The sequence below is a fragment of the Pieris brassicae genome, chromosome Z, assembly GCF_905147105.1.
Source record: "Pieris brassicae chromosome Z, ilPieBrab1.1, whole genome shotgun sequence".
Lineage (NCBI taxonomy): Eukaryota > Metazoa > Arthropoda > Insecta > Lepidoptera > Pieridae > Pieris > Pieris brassicae.
Window position 1 is genome coordinate 11,803,061 of NC_059680.1, and position 17,054 is coordinate 11,820,114.

General features: G+C 33.9%; 1 protein-coding gene across 1 annotated transcript; it reads left to right on the forward strand.

The window, feature by feature from the left end:
• The first annotated feature begins 1,928 nt into the window (after window positions 1-1,928).
• Window positions 1,929-16,858, forward strand: LOC123718643 (protein zer-1 homolog). The gene is made up of 8 exons (XM_045675330.1): window positions 1,929-3,210; window positions 3,697-3,899; window positions 4,069-4,240; window positions 4,878-5,036; window positions 6,448-6,609; window positions 10,503-10,652; window positions 14,962-15,214; window positions 15,770-16,858. The coding sequence occupies exons 1-8, from the start codon at window positions 2,200-2,202 to the stop codon at window positions 15,952-15,954; spliced, it is 2,295 nt and encodes a 764-aa protein (XP_045531286.1). The 5' UTR covers window positions 1,929-2,199; the 3' UTR covers window positions 15,955-16,858.
• Window positions 16,859-17,054: the final 196 nt, after the last annotated feature.

Consider the following 17,054-nt stretch of genomic DNA (forward strand, 5'->3'; position numbering starts at 1 on the left):
TTACATTCTTAAGATTAATTGTTATCTATTATGTGTTAACTGGTGTTTATGATGATGATATTAATTTATCCCTAATGGGAAAGGTAAAGGACTAGTAGACTAGACTGGTGTAATTACTTGGTTTGTTTGTTAGTCTGTGGAAAAGTCGCTAGTTTTAGCCTATCATTTAAATTATAATTTAATTTAAAGATTTTTTTAACAATTTGATACCAAATCAACACCACAATAGATATGTATTTCATCAACACATTTGAGTTTCATTCATCATAAACATAACAAAATATATATATATTTTGTTATGGTGTAACTATTTTTTTGTGTGTTTCATTCAATTTTGTTTTTAATCGTGTTTTTTTTTGTTTAAATCAACATAAATTCTCATCATGGTAACGAACTCCTTTGTTTAATTTAAACTAGAAATAAAGATCAAATTACTCAACCATGTTTCAAATTAATACAAACATCTTTTATGGGGTGATGTGTTAAACTGTGTTACAACAAAATACCTTGTGACATGTTACAACTAAACAAAAGAAAATTTAAAACGTTTTTTAAAAATGAACTTTGAAGGCAAGCATATTACAAATTATAGCATTATATTCATTATATTCGATAAAAATGTTTGAAAATATGCTGGTCCTGCTCCATAGGACAATTCATTATAAATCTAGTTATATAGGTTTATATTTGCAATTGTTTTTCTTTTTTTTTAAAGAAATCAACTATGACTTAGCTCACATTGCTTGATAATATCTTTGTTTTTTTATAAAGCATAATGTAAAGTCTATAGTTCAAAATATTTGTAAATATGTGAGCCCTATGTGTCTACAAAACAATTTAGTTAGCTGCTGCATTATTATTGTAACACCATGCACCTATTTTATTTTAGTATACAAAATATTGTAAAAAGTATTTTACAAGACTGATAAATATGGAATTTCTTTCCCGACTTTAAAAATGTTTGTGATTACGCAAGAATCTTGTGGTTGGTATACTATTAATATATCCCCACTGAAATCAGGAAAATTTTGAATCAATTCTTTTTATTCATACATAAGTATATATCTTAGTCCGGTATACTGATACCAATACTATAACTGTATAGTACCCATTCTACAAATACACATAATTAAAATTTATTATGTGAAAATATATTTACTTGAAAAGTGGCTGTTGCATATTTCTGAGGGAAAATCAATATTTGCAACTCACGAGATACTGGCAGTACCGTACTACTTATTAATTTAAAAGAAATCTGTTCTGCCCTACTTATTAATTTAATAGGAATCTGATTTTTATTATATTCAGCTAAAATCTACATCCTCTTTTAAAATCATGTAAAATCGTACATGGGTCTTGAGAGACCCATAGAAACCTTTTCGGTAGGTATGCTTCTGTTCATCAACATGTCTATGATGTTCATCATCAAAACGATGTGTGTAATAATTGATCTCATTAAACATGTTTAGAAGCTATACGAAAATAGTAAAAAATATGTTCTAACTAGTCTGGTAACGTAAAATATCCTAAAAATAAACAAACATAACTTAACGGGTAACTGAAATGTAATAAAAATAAATGAAGATTGAGTAAAGATCTTATAAAGGACTTAACGCGTTTTTTTTAAAAAAGGCAGAGATAAAATTTGGTGATCATGGATCAAGATCAACTGGAAATTGGAATACTATGTATATTAAACGTCATACAGATAAAATTGTTTGACAGCTCTTGAACCTAGGTTTAATTGACGTTCTAGAATTCAGGCTGAGACTTGATTTTCTAAATAAAATACAAAATAGTGGCAATTATAAGAAAATTATTTATCTTTAGTCTGTGGTAAATATAATTTTTTATTATTTATCCCCCATAGCAAAAGTAGCGACTAGCGTTTGTAAATTTTAATTTATAAAATATATTAGTGTCTATGACAAGTGTTCTGTGGACTATGGTCGAAATAAAAATTAAAAAATAAAAAGGGCCGTGGCTTGAGAATTTATCGTTGTATTTTGTATTCTCTTAAAAAGTGATCCTATTTAGTGCGGGTATTAAAATATTCTGCTCTAAGACTTGTGAAAATTTCAAAAAATTAGGTACGAATTATTTGAAGATTAAGTGTTCAAGTCTTCTTCGAATACATTACAGGAGGGAAGATGTCGTGAGCTCTATTGATTCGATCTGAGTTTTAAGAAAAAAATAACAATGTGGTTCCCACTGCATCAAGAGACTTTGTCTCTAAACGATATGACACCGAGCAGTCTTTTTGATCAGTGTTTATCAGTTATAACAGACAATCTGGATGCAATATCGATCCCGAATCCAACTACTCGTAGCCGTGTCCTCCGTCGTAACATCGTTTTACCAGCACAAATATGTGACAAATTTCTAGAAGCTTATCAAAAAAAATATCGATTGAACGACAGAATTGCCCACATATTCCGTGATCGTGAAAGCACAAGATTAACAATTGTAAAACTAGAACATGCTACTATTACAGATAAAGGACTTAGATATCTTCTTGCGCACCGACCACTACAGGTCGAGCTAGTCCATTGTGATTGCATCTCAGAAGCGGCGGTTGGTATAATCGCGGCTTATAACCAGAATCTGGTTCGACTTAAATTTGGACCTTTAAACTTTACTTCAAATTCTAGAGGCGTTGTTGACACTCATATTAGAATGAACGTTATCAAAAGAGATTTGCTACAACTCACACTAAAAATTGATAATGCCATGACTATACCAGTTCTACGATTAAAATCATTACATAACATAACATTTTTGAATCTGTCCAAATTACCAGAGATGTTTAGTTCCTTGCAAATGCGTATAGAAACTGTGAAGTTCCTGATATTACATAATGTTCCGCTAACTCCTAACAATATGAAGTGGATATTACAAGTATCTGACAATATTAAATTACTGGACATATCTCAAGAAAATGAGACACAAGGCACAGTAGAAAATGCATCTTCAGTACTCCATGAACTGGTTACTAGACTGCCCAAGTTGCAATACCTAGACATTTCCGGCACTAATCTAGCCGGTACAGGACAGGGCCAGTCTTTGGTAACAACTGTAGATGGAGGGAAAGTGGAAGTTAAAAGTGACATACCAGGGCTTATAAGCCGAGCAACTAACCCACTAGAATTCCTAGGTTTATATGGAACCCATCATGGGGCTTGTCAGAGACATGATATTCCTGCCAGTCTGGTAAGTTTTAAACATTAATGTCCTAAGAATAAGAATGCACAGTGCACATTATTTTGTTTATGAAAATAATTCAATTCTCTTAACTGTTTTATTATCAACTATACAATACCATCAGATAATTACTCATTTTTATTTGTATGTAACATTAAATTATTATGATAAACATGAAATACACTTGTCTTAATTGATATTGGCAAATAAATTAAAGAAATAGATATAAATAATATAAAATTAGAATTCAAAAAGAATTTTGGCTCTGCTTTGTTTTATCTATATTGTGTTATTTATAACACATAAAATGAATCAATGAAATGTGTCCATTAAAATGATCTTTTTGGGTAGTAATTGTAAGGTGTAATGACAGTAGTCAGGATAGGATTTGTATTATAAAAATTGATAGACTATGAGAGATGCTCAAACAGGCAACTTCATTTTACAGTTTATTCACATCATTGGTATTAGATAATGCAGCTTTATTGTTAACAGATATCTGGAGATGCCAATGAAAAGCAAATTTTAACAGCTGCCTGGGCTGCCATTGACTACCCAGTCATCCTCTCAAAAGTTCTTAGTGATTTATACTACTTTTTCCGTTTTGAGAACATAACAAATGTTGGAGCAGCTCTGAGCGTTGTACTTTTGTCTCTAAAAAAATTCCCTTTGGAGACTCAGATCCAAATTTCGGGAAGGTATGAATGCACTTGCCTGAATGTATTGTTTTCTACATAATCTTATATGTTTATTATATAAATAATTTTTACAGGCAAGTACTCACAAAACCTGTAATTATGTGTTCATAACACTCATGAGGTACCCTACACTTATGTCATGTTAATTATCAAGTACTAATCTTTTCAGTGCAATAATATACTATATTGTGAAAGGCAACCAAAAAGCCAATATTGGCTTAAACTTGAAGAGGCGTATTATAACATTGTTGCTGGATAGTATGGAAACACACATTACTGATCACACCTTAATGAGAAATGGATGTCTTGCTCTCTGCCAATTTAGGATTCCTGAAGATGTTGTAAGTTAATTTTGATTACCCATGTCTACACCTGACAAGGGGACGTAGATATTGCTTTCTTTATTATTTTTATTTTATTTATTTCTTTATTAAAGCTCGCCACATAATACAATTCTCTTTTTCTCTAAGTATTTTTATTTTAACTTAATAATTACTTATTTAAAGATACTTATGTAATCTAGGTACCTGTTAGGTGCTATACTACTTAGATGCTGTACTAACAAATATATATTTTTAATTAAAACCAAATACACATCGCAATTATTTTACGGCAATTATATTAAGGCAATGGTAGTTTACAATGCCATTTACCACGGCCACACTACACTGTAAAAAATTTTTTTTTACAAAAATAATGGGTATGTGTTCTTGCATATACAAATATATGGAGGCTTTGATATATATCAAAGCCTCCATATATTTTACACAAAAGCAGTATTTTTATGGGTTTCTTATTATGTTTTTAGTCAGCATTTTATTATTAACGTTACCTTGTAATTTAGGGTAAATGTCGACGAGGTATGTCAAAAATATATTGACAAACGTATGCAAAGCACCAATAAAAGCGTACCATCCGTAATAATAGGATTGGAAATTTGGTTTGGTTAGTACAGTAAGTTGTATTATACGTTTTCAGCTATTTGAGTACGACCGTATAGTGCAAATTCTGCTGGACGTCTCCGAAGACAGTCATTACACATTCGTCCAACGAATTGCCATTTACCTCCTCAACTCACTTGCGTGCCAGGTTGACGGACAGCAGAAACTCTTCTTAGGTGACAGGGGAGCCATTACTGTGAGTATATTTATTAAATAAATTGCGATTATTATGATTTTTATATTATAGCGATGATTAGATTTTGTGTGATAAAACATGTTTTATGCTTGCTGCCCTTACGGCTATATTCATATAGTGTTATTAAAGTCGGGCACAATAATACAGCTCCAGGCAAACTCCCTTCTAAGGTTGAGCTGCAAAGCTACATGATAATAGATTAGTGCAGATATTGTGACACCGAAAATAATATTAACTTTAAATACTGAGTCTATGATTGTCATTTTACATAAAACACTGGCAGAGGCGAAGTTACAAACTATATTATTTATGTTTTTCATATACATATGTACTGTAATTCTGTACTGTAATGCTGAGTTATGACTATAAAGCTATTATATTGATCCATGGATGAAATGATTTTATATAACGTCATTTAAACAATTGAGTTGTCCAAATAGGTTAAGAAGTATCACTTAACTGTTATTATTATTTTTTTATTAATTGCGACTTTCTTTGCGTTTGTATAACACTTTCTTTCTGAAATAATATTTATGTGACAAATGTCTCAAAATAGTTGGTATTCAGAAACTACTACAAAGTTGAGAATTAACAATTACTATAAACAGAATTTCAATTTTATGACATGTCATGTTTAGATAATTATTGTAGTTTAGATAATTATTGTATAATTAAATGTGAAACTAGGGAATGTCTTTTTTTTATTTTAAGCATTAACCACTTGAGAGGGTATCGATAATCTTCAATGTCTGTTACTTGCAATATCTGGAGTTTTTCTTAAATTGTTTTTTTTAGTTATATACAAATCAATTAATTGTAAATAAATAAATCAACTACCAGTATTGTATTTCTTAAATGTTTTAACAACATTTTAATCTTTGTGGACTTAATAAACTGGCAATGCGATATTCTAATAGTATTGAAATTATGCGAATACCTGTAGTCTAAGTGTTTAACAATTCTTTGCGATAAATAGTGAAGAATATTGAATGATGCCCCTTATTCATTAGTAAGTAGTAAGCCACAAGGGGTCCCTAGTGTTTGCGTTAGCTTACTTAGCGTTTGATCAATTTTGTCACAAACATATGTTGTAATGAATTTTATTAATATTTTTTATGAAAAAAAAAAAAGTTTTAAAATTTAAACTAAACTTAGTTAAAAGATCAAGTATTTAGTTACAAGTATTTGTTATCGTTATGGGCGTAGTATTCTTAAAGTTGTCACTGCCTCAATTTGAATTATATGATATTTCATATGATTCAATTTCATGATAAGGTGTAGTTATTGAGCTTGGCGCCTAAGTTAATATAGTAAGTTTCCTTTGACTTCAATATCAATTGACACGTGCAAATTGTCTTAAACACGATAGTAATGTGAAACTCGATTTAATTTAATTTTGTTATAATTACAGCGAATGCTCCATGTGATTGCCTTGCGAGTCGATCGTAGACAGTGCGACGATGTTATGGAGGTTGCCTGGTCCACAATGTGGAATGTGACTGACGAGACACCGATCAACTGTCAACGTTTCCTTGACAGTCACGGGATGACATATTTCTTAGCTTGTCTTAGGGTATGTTTTTGTCTGAATAACTTATGTATTTTTTTTCCTACAGCTACTCACTGAACAATATCTGAACAAATACATTATACGCGAAATACACATTCAAACATAAACATAAAGCACACTTAACAATTTATAAAAGAAAATATATATTAATAATACATTCTAAATACAAAGCTCCATGTTAATATCTTAGTATTTATATGTATGATGTTCCAGTGCTTTTCAAAATAATAATAACAAGTAGGTAATTATAAAAATAAATAAATAAAGGTCTTGAAAGATTAACAATGTTTTTGATATTATGAATCATTAGTTTATATGTCCAAAGTAAATTAATTATGAGTTCAATGATTACATTCAATCTAGCGATATTGATGTTGACCTGCGACTATATTTTATATTAACATATTAATTGATCATGAAGCTTAAACACGTCTTAAGGAAATTATTGAGCCGTCACTGAAGTCCGTCTTAGACTATACGGTGAATATTGCCGAAGTCTATCACGTACATCAGTACAAGAACTCGAAATTGAAATCGCAACAGCTATTGCAATTTGTATGATGTTCATACCATTACCTTCGACCTGACGGAACCTAAATTAGATTGTTTAGTCGTTAAACTATGACAAACAAGCGATCCCGAAAAACCGAAAAAGTTTCTTATTGTTGAACGCTTTTCGGATCGAAGTGTCCAAATATTTCTTAAATAAATATGAAATGTATTCTTAATATATAGTTTATTAAGTAAGATTTAAAAAATATACTAGGTATGTCTAATGTAGTAAAAAAAATTGAATATTTTTTGTATTTTTAGTAATTGTTTAATATTGTGTTAATTTTTAATTGTAATTTTGTGTGATTATGAAGCATTTATTAAACACTGACGGACAAGCCCCTCTACTTCGAAGATATTTATATTTTACTGAGTTTATTGTATGGATGAATGGTACTTTGTTTCGTTGAAGTATTTTACCATAATCTCTTGCGACCTCTTCAACAATGATGTCGTGTATAAGGCTAAGCGTGCCGGGTTACTTTTGTCATCGTTACATTAAGGTTTTTGTCATTGTCACTTCATGTTTTTAAAGTGTAGTGCGCTCACGAAGGATGACAGTGACAAACCTTTTTTGAAATCGAAACGTCATTTGCCAATGTCGTTTTCAAAGGTTATAAGTTGGGGAAAAAGTCTTTTCGCATTATAGTATGTATGAACTTGTAATAAAATCTCTCTGGCTGGTTTTGTTGTCATTAAAAGTTTAAATTTTAAAGAAGATAATTCCAATTTCAAATTAGGAAAATGTGTGATTTTTATTTATTTTTGTACAGTCGAGTTAGTCTTATGAAGAAATTCGATACATTTTAAAATTTTACTACAAAAAAGGTAACAGTGAGCGTAGCACAAATTTGGTTTAAGCGTTTTCAATCCGGAAATTTTGATGTCATAGACGCATGTCGCTCTGGTCGCCCTATTACGGATAAAATGGATGCCATTTTTGAAAAAGTGGAGCAAGATCGACACATCAGTAGTTACGACATACCTGAAGAACTGGGAATTGACCACAAAACAGTTTTGGCGCATTTGAAAAAAAACTGGCTACACAAAAAAAAACTCGATATTTGGGTACCTCACGAGCTCACGGATAGAAACCTAATAACCTGTGTACCCATTTGTGATTATTTATTAAGACTTAATGAAACCGAAACATTTTTGAAGAAGCTAGTAACTGGTGATGAAAAGTGGATCACATACGACAAGAACATGCGAAAAAGCTCGTGGTCAAATGCCGGTCAGGCTTCACAGACTGTGGCGAACCCGGGTTAACTCGCAACCAGTTGATAGTGTGTGTGTGATGGGATTGGAAGGGCATTATTTATTATGAGCTGTTACTGAGCTGATACCACCAGGCAGGACCATCGATTCTGAACTCTATTGCGAACAACTGATGAATTAATCACCAGAAGGGGTGTGGCTTTTCATCCGCCGTATAGTCCTGACCTTCAGATTTCCACCTGTTTCGGTCTCGTCAGAATTCTTTAGGCAGTTAACATCACGAGGGGACTGCCAAAACCAATTGTCGCGGTATTTTGATCAGAAGCCCAAAAATTTATATAGCAATGAGATCACGTCCCTATCTACAAGATGGCAAAAAGTTATCGAACAAATTGGTACCTACATACTTTAGTTAAATGTTAATAAACTATATTAAAAAATGTTGAGAATTTCTTAAACAATGCGAAGAAACTTTTTCCCCAACCTATTCTAATTTTAATTATCTCTTCCCATGGTTTTATTTTCAAATTAATGTCGGAGTAGTCTTTCAGTTTATCATCTCTTTTGCACCCCTTCAATAATGTCAACATTGTCATCTCGAATATTCACTTTTAATGTAGAATATGGCTCCATTTTGCCTGCACCAAAGTCGAGAATCGAAAGGCAATATATGGCAATATAAATGTGTACAAACGTCGGCTTGTTCGGCGGTCTGCGTACATAAATGTCACCCAGTTGTCACGTCGTAAAATGCGCTCACCTCCATACATTTCCACAGACTTGTTATGAGTGAGGACGGAGTCACGGTGACAAAAATAACCTTTTTAATACAGTTGCTCAAAAAGTGGAGTATTGCAGGGACGTATAGCGTTCGGGATGTGGGCTATTACACACTCGTGCTTTTTCTTTACCTTTTCCGCACTCGTGCGTTTTCTTTCCCAAATGTCAAAACAATGTCTATTAAAAAGAAAAAAAACCAACCACGAAGTTTTTACTAAAAGAAGTTTTTATGATTGCAAATATTTCTAAAAAGAAGCTATTTGTTTCAATATCAGATTTAATGATTTGATTCAATAAGTAAGGTTTCATTTGAGTTCAATAAATTTCATTTCCTATCAATAAAAAAATTCTACTGAAGACTTGGCTGTATGCGCATAGATAGTTCCCTTTGCCTATCCAGAATGAGTAAAGAAAACAAAAAAAAAAACGTCTGCTTATATTCTTTTACGGTTGGCGCCATTTTACAAAAATATTCTTGCTAGTTTAGTTGTTTGTTGCACAAAAAGCTTCGGAAAACATTTCACCGGAAAAGTGAAAAAGCCGCTACATATTTACATACGACGAATTTGTTGCGTGGAGAGAAGAGAAAAAAGCAAATAGTTTTATTAAATTGCAAAAATTTTCGCAACTGCATTAAAAATAGTTGTTCAGTACGCGTGCGGAACTGTCATTGCAACTTGTTCCGACAGTCAACCACGGGGTTTTTAGCGTGCGTGGTCACGGTGACTGAAGACAAAAGGTGTTAAAAGTATCACAGCTTCAGCTTGTGTTATCTGTATTTATTTATACGTAGAAATTTGTCGGAACACTTTGCAATGACAGCCTTTCCGCACTGAAATATACTATTGCCCGCTAGCCCTTAAATACCACAGTGAATTACGCATCTAAACCTTTAGGAGTCAACAAACATCAATGAGGTATTTTCTGAAATGATTGCGTTCATAGAGATATTCGCCGACTGGTTCTTCATTTATATACATCACTTGTATTTTTTGTAATATTTTTTTTCTTATTATCTTCATGAATTGAATGAGAAGCCTATGGATTATTGAATAAGGATTTATTAAAAGCAATTACAAAAAATAGTCTAATAACAGTATTTCTTAGGGCAAAGTTCAATTAGGTATAATGATGTAATTCATTGGGGCTCTTCTTTGCCAAGATGTCTATTCAGCGTTTGACAAGTCAAGCTTGATCTAAAAAAATATTATTTTTACAATGTAAATGAAGATTATCGTAGAAACATCTGTCGAAACATGTTTGTCAAAAAAGCTGGATCGTTTTAACAAAGCTCATGGTATGTGGCCATTTTCATGCAATTCTGATGGTATTTGTTTTTATTACAGTGGTTCCGTGGTAATTTCGAACTAGTCCGGAACATGATGGGTCTCCTCGGTAATGTTGCTGAAGTAGCAGCCCTACGTCCTAAACTGATGCGTCCTGTCATAATAAATGCTTTTTATAATCTCCTGAACTCTGTTGCTGATGGGATTGAGGTACGTTTTACAAATAAGGATATCGGGATATAAAGAACCTGACGTTTTGATAACTTATTTCGATGTTTTAATCGTTAAGATAGCGTACTGCAAAAGCCGGCAACGCATATGTAGCTTGCTAACGATTGTACTATAAAATGTGTATTTCAATTTATATGTAATAAGTGTTAAATATATCAGGGGATTTGAACTAAAAACCTAATAACCCTTCAGATCCCTAAGACATACAGAAGTTCCCTAAGTAATGAATATATAAATTATTACGGAAAGTCTGCACCAACAGCTCTACGATATTAGACGGAGCCCTACGAGTAGGATCAGAGGTTAAAGTTAGTGAGATTTTGTCAAAGCCTTCGGGAAGTCTCACCACGATGATTAAAGGCACGAAGCAGTCCTCACCACTTGGTATGCAAGAAATAAATAAAACAGGGCTTCAACTTTCAATTCTGATGTTTTATAAAACATCTTAAACACCAGTATTCACACAATATTATTCACGTGAGAGATTGTTGTTTCGCGCACCTTCAGTTATAAAGTATTGGGACAACCGCGCCATCTCTGTTAGCGGTTGGTAAATTTTCAAATAAAATCTGAACAGCACATAAAATGGGGCTGATGGCTGCATTAGTTGCGTCGACTTGCTGGCTCCAAGCCGTTCCTCCTCAGCATGTCTCAGAGCATTAGGAATGTTGAGTTCATTCTTCATAAAGGTTGAAACTACTAAAACACTGAGAGTGTTTTAGTAATACCATGACTCTGTAGTTGGTAGTATGACGGCTTGTTACTCCAGTCAACTGTCCCCGGTTCAAGTTTTCCCCCGACATATTTGCCAATCCTAATCTTTTTACGGAGTTATGGGTTTTTTGCTGTAGCTTGTACAGGTTGAGACGGTGTGCTGTTAGTAGTATGCTGTAAACAATGAGCCCGATGAATCGCTGCTAACTGTAGTAGTAATAGTTATAATGATGTTCTTGTAGCTGTGTACGTGTTATGTAGGTTTATTCGCAACGACAAACCACTACTAAAACACCTCTAACCACCATTGACTTGCTTCTTAACAAAATTGAAAACTCTTCAGTTGTACATGCTAACAGAGTGGAATATCAGTCAACTGGGTCAGAGACTTCATTTACGACACGTGAATTATGCTGAACAAATGCAATTTGTCAAGAACCTAAAGTTTTTGCACCTTACCGATGAATATTTTTATAGTATACGAAGCAAACTGGCAGAAAGCTCACCCGTGGTTTAGTTATACCGCCGCTTACACTGCCAGAATGTTACCAAGTGTTTTAGGAATTGGTACGATCTTAGCTTGAAGTACCCTACGCCGAATTAGTGTGCAGTTTTGTGAGTGAATTTTCGTTTTCGAGGAGCAATGATGTAACTTTGCTGTAGATATTAATCTAAACAACTCTAAAAATTATCCATGGTAAATGCTGAAGAATATGTAGAGAGACCCCACATCTGTACTACGCTATGCCAAGGGCTCTATATATCAATTCCCAGTACCCGGGTTCTGGCTGAGGCTTTAAGGAGGTCTTCGAAGAGAGGAGTAGTGACAAAGGATTTTTTTTTTTGTAAAACGCTCAAACTTATGTCTTCTTAGGGTTAAATTGGGCTAAATTCAATCGACCCCAGTCCTATACTTCACGTAGCAGAGTTTCGACTTCAGACACATGTTTGTTCCGGTACTCATCGACAACTGCCCGGGAATTACTACCGCATTTGCCATGTGGGAGTGTTCAGAAGAGTTGTTTTGTCTAACATCCGCAGCTGAGTTTCATTATCGGACGTCAAGGCAAACTACAAAATACCATCCGTATCACCTCGACGTCCGTCGTTCCACAACTGAGCGTTTTCTAAGGCAGTTTTTGCCGCGCACCACCACTATGTGGAACCAGCTGCCCACTAAAGTATTTCCGAACCAATTCGACTTAGGGTCTTTCAAGAAAAGAGCGTACCAATCCTTGAAAGACCGGTAACGCACTTGCGAGCCTTCTGGCAATGTGAGTGTCCATGGGCGGCGGTATCGCTTCACATCAGGTGAGCCTCTTGCCCGTTTGCCTGCTATTACATAAAAAAAAAACCTGCACAGCCAGTGTAAAGAGTATCCCAAGTGCTGTCGTCCGTATAGCAATGAATGTTGCCGAGTTGGAACGTATGCAGAGGAAACAGGGTCAGGGATAGGAAACAGCCTTGTGGCACCATGCTCCGTTGATGACGACCTTGATGCTAAAAACTGCGGATTAGCACGTCGAACTCAAACTGTTCTTGCCCAACCGTATAGACGACTGTATACCGCTGTACAACAAGACAATCATCGAGTGGTTAATTGGAGCAGGATATTAATTTGTCAAAATGTATTTCATAGCACGATATGAAGACAAGAATGGATATTGTATTTTTTCATAGGTAGATTATATTTTTATGGCGATCTTGGTGTAATATATGAACAAAATATTCAAAAAGAATTACAGCAACCTAATTTTCATATTGCGCTAGCTTGTGAGCGGAGTGACACGGATATCAGTGCAATCATAACTTTCTGCAATGCTTTTAAGTATTCACACATCGAAATTATGTTTAGATTGAATTTGGATTTGGTTGCGGAGTTCATTACAGATACCGGCAAACTTCTTGAGAATTAAAAAAGCGAGTGGGGGAAAGTTTGCGCATGGTACACATACGAGCAAAAGAGAAATTCTATTTAACTGTAGAATACTTTTTACGTAGATAACTTTTAAAAATAGTTAGTTTAAATTTTTGTAGATTGTTAAGTGTATATCAGATATTATTGTGAATTTTTACTGCCTTCGAAAAATTTGAATATAACGCTTAGGTTTGTGTACCGTACTATTGGTAGGTATAAAGTCTCCAGTGTTGAGGACAAGAAAAGAACTGGACGGCCACACTCCACAAGAATACCAGCACTGATCAAAGCCACAAGGCATGGAAAGCAAGAAATCCTGTCCGAAAACCGATGTTGATGGCTTTGCAGATAGGTGTCAGTAGGAAAACAGTAAAAAATGTATTAAATCTTGGTCTACGAGCATACAAATAAAAGAGTGGGCAATCACTTAATGCTCCTCTAAAAGCAATAAGGCTTAAGAGATCTCGGGTTTTGTTAAAACCGTACACGAAAAACCGACACCGTGATATCCTCTTTACGAACGAAACATTTTTCGATATTGAAGAGAAGTACAATAAACAGAATGATAGTGTACGCTAGAAGTTCTGAGGAAGCTGGATATAAAGTTCCGAGGGTTACGGGGCCAACTGAGGTTCATTTTTGCGAAAAGGGGGAACCAGTGCAAAAGTGAGCCAAGAGACGGTTTTGGTTCGGCTTGTCAAAGCCCTGCCCAGCACGCTATTTGCGCGACATCACTTCGTTTTCCAGCAGAACTCTGCGCCTGCACACAGCCAAGACCACTAAAGCCTGGTTTGAGCGTCAAAACATCGACTTAAGTAGACATAAGGGTTGGCCTTCCTCTGGTCCGGACCTTAATCCTTTGGACTATAAAATTTGGCAGGTCTTAGAGAGGAAGGTCTGTGATAAACCCCATAAAAATTTGGAGAGTCTGAAGTCATCTTCAAAAAAAGCAGTCACTGAAATCGACATGATTATGGTCTGTGCTGCGATAGACGATTGGCTGAGGGGCTTAATGGCCTGTATTAAAAATAAGGGAAGTCATTTCTTCCTTTATATATATTTCTATTCCTTAATTAATAAACTATTTTTTTCTAATTGATATATCACTCATTAAAGTCATCAGTACTTTTGTTTTTATCATTTTTTCCATTTATGCCAAAATTTTGAGACCGACCACGTATAGCCTATAAAACAATCAACAAAAAGTCAACAAACAATTATAATTTCTTATGGAACAATAAACCGCTTCGTTACGTAACGCGTTACGGCGCCAGTCTGTCTAGCTTCCCTTTCTCTCACGCATGCGGAGGCGGTAGGCAGACTCCTGCTGTCTCACTCTAACCCGTATTTTAGACAGATGCTCTCCCCTCTCTACTTAGTAGTATAGAATATATTTTTAATAAATAACCTTACCTTATATTAACATAAAATTTAAGTAAGTGAAATTTAATATTATCACTTCTGTCGGTGGTCCCGGTCTCCATTTTTGTATTGGTTAAAATTGTAATTGTAGAACAATCCATATGTAGGTAATATTGTGTGGTTCAATAGCATTCGTTATAACTGTAAATATAATAGTTATGTGGAAATAAATAAATACGTTCCGGATCAAAAAAGGAGTGTACAACGTTTAAAATAAAATATTCCAATTTACAGGTTAGTTACAATGCAGCTGGTGTCATCGCTCATATTGCCTCCGATGGTCCAGAAGCCTGGACAATTCGCGAGCCTTCTCGTACAGCAGTGCTTAACCGTATGTCTGCAGCCATACACCGTTGGGACCGCAAAGCCGAAAGGAACATCAATTACCGATCCTTTCATCCGATTTTGAATCTTCTAAATGCCCGTCATACTCCTGAATGCCAGCAATGGGCCGTTTGGGCTCTCGCCAATCTTACCACCGTGTATCGTAAGTATTTATGTGTTCGTCTATTTGTCTACACAAAATGGACGACTAGATTATGGAATCATCGGTAAAGTATCAATAAATTAATGAATATATACTTCGATTCTCCTAAATGCATGCATGTAACTGTTATTTTATTTTTAGCTATGTTGCCACCAATTGGACGTTTGTTACTTAATTATAGCTATTTTTATTAATTCACTTTGGTATGAAAAATCACACCTAAAAATAAAAATTACGTTTTTACATTCCCATATTGAAACATTCACAAAAGTTAGATATATTAGTTTATCGGTAGCCGTTTAAATTTATATTATAGAGAAATTTTACGTTCAGCGTTGTTAATTCTGTTTTTCGTTTACTATACGCGTTAGGGGTGTTAGATTATGGCATGGCCATTTTAGATGAAAAGCAATGCACCCTTTATAAGACGCGTGTGTAGAATTCATGTGGTTAACAAGCTACATTGATGCTTTTTATTTTAAACAGATTCGTGTCGTACCGTACGAGTTACTGAATATTTTTAGTTGATTTTTATAAAGTCCTCTTTCTCTACAGCGGAGAAGTATTGCAAATTGCTTGAGCGAGAGGGCGGCATAGAGATGTTGAAGGAACTCCTACACCCATCTTATTCACTATACAACAGCTCGTTCGCCAGCATCAAAAGACTTGTGACAATCGTTATTTCCAACTGCGAGAACTTCTCCAACGAGGAGGTACCACCGGACCAAATGGACCACTAACTAGAGGAATTCGTTGAGGGCGTCTACCCTCAATTACGGGAATATTAAACTTTAGTGACATATAACGTTATTCCCGTAGTGATAGTGACACAAGTGAAGTGTTTGTGGTAGTGACAATGCAGTAATCATGTGATGTATCCCACATGATACGCAAAAAAATTAATTTCATTTAGTGTTTATTAAAAAAAAATTAAAAAACTGGAATAGCTCAAACTCGTAGGGCCGTGTAACAGGTATATTTAAAAGTATTAAGTTTAAAGTTAATATATTTATAGGTTAAGATTTAATCTTTTGAGCTGTGTTAATAAACATGAACTTTCCGGTCTTGAAATTATGTATTTTAGATACTGCTACTTACAACTGTTAGCTCCTTTTTTTTACTTCAAAACTTGTCATATTGATTCATTGATTTTTTTTTGATGTTCATAGTAAATTGATGTCTTCGTACCAATGGTATCTGGTGGATTTCATTAATTTTTCGTTACTTTAGACTTGTTAAGCAGCTATATGCACTGAATAATTGTATTTCCATATCTCATTGTGAACAATTCGCTTTTGCAAATAAAATGTTGTGTGATTTAAATGAACTATCAAAACTGTCGTAGTTGGCGCACTTTTACAATTAAGTAGAGGGTCGATGTTGTGCGTTCACTTATTCCGCTTAAAATAAATTATAGGGCTATGTAGCTATACCATTATTAGTAAATCAATAAATAAATATACAGCGCGCAAATGTTTCGCGTTTTATCTAATACATTGTAAAACTACTTGTATTATTAATGTAGTTATCTGGCTGTTAATTGTAAGAATTGTTCATTTGAACTGTAAAACATTGAAATTATCAATATCCCATTCTATGTTCGTCGGATAAAAGTTGGTGTTGAAATAAATTAAATGTTCTATCGTACTGTAGTTTCATTAATATTAGAATAAAATTAATTAATTATAATAATAATTATATATTATTAGAATAAAATTAATTAATTATAATTATATTTATGAATTATATTATTATTATAATTAATTTAATTCTAATAATATTATTATTAAATAAATTAATATCAGACATTTATGACACCCTCAGTATAATTTAGAGTCCA

Coding starts and splice junctions, on each gene's coding strand:
- LOC123718643 (XM_045675330.1), top strand. CDS start 2,200: ATGTGGTTCCCACTGCATCAAGAGACTTTGTCTCTAAACGATATGACA. Junction 3,211..3,696: donor ATGATATTCCTGCCAGTCTG/GTAAGTTTTAAA, acceptor TATTGTTAACAG/ATATCTGGAGATGCCAATGA. Junction 3,900..4,068: donor CAGATCCAAATTTCGGGAAG/GTATGAATGCAC, acceptor TAATCTTTTCAG/TGCAATAATATACTATATTG.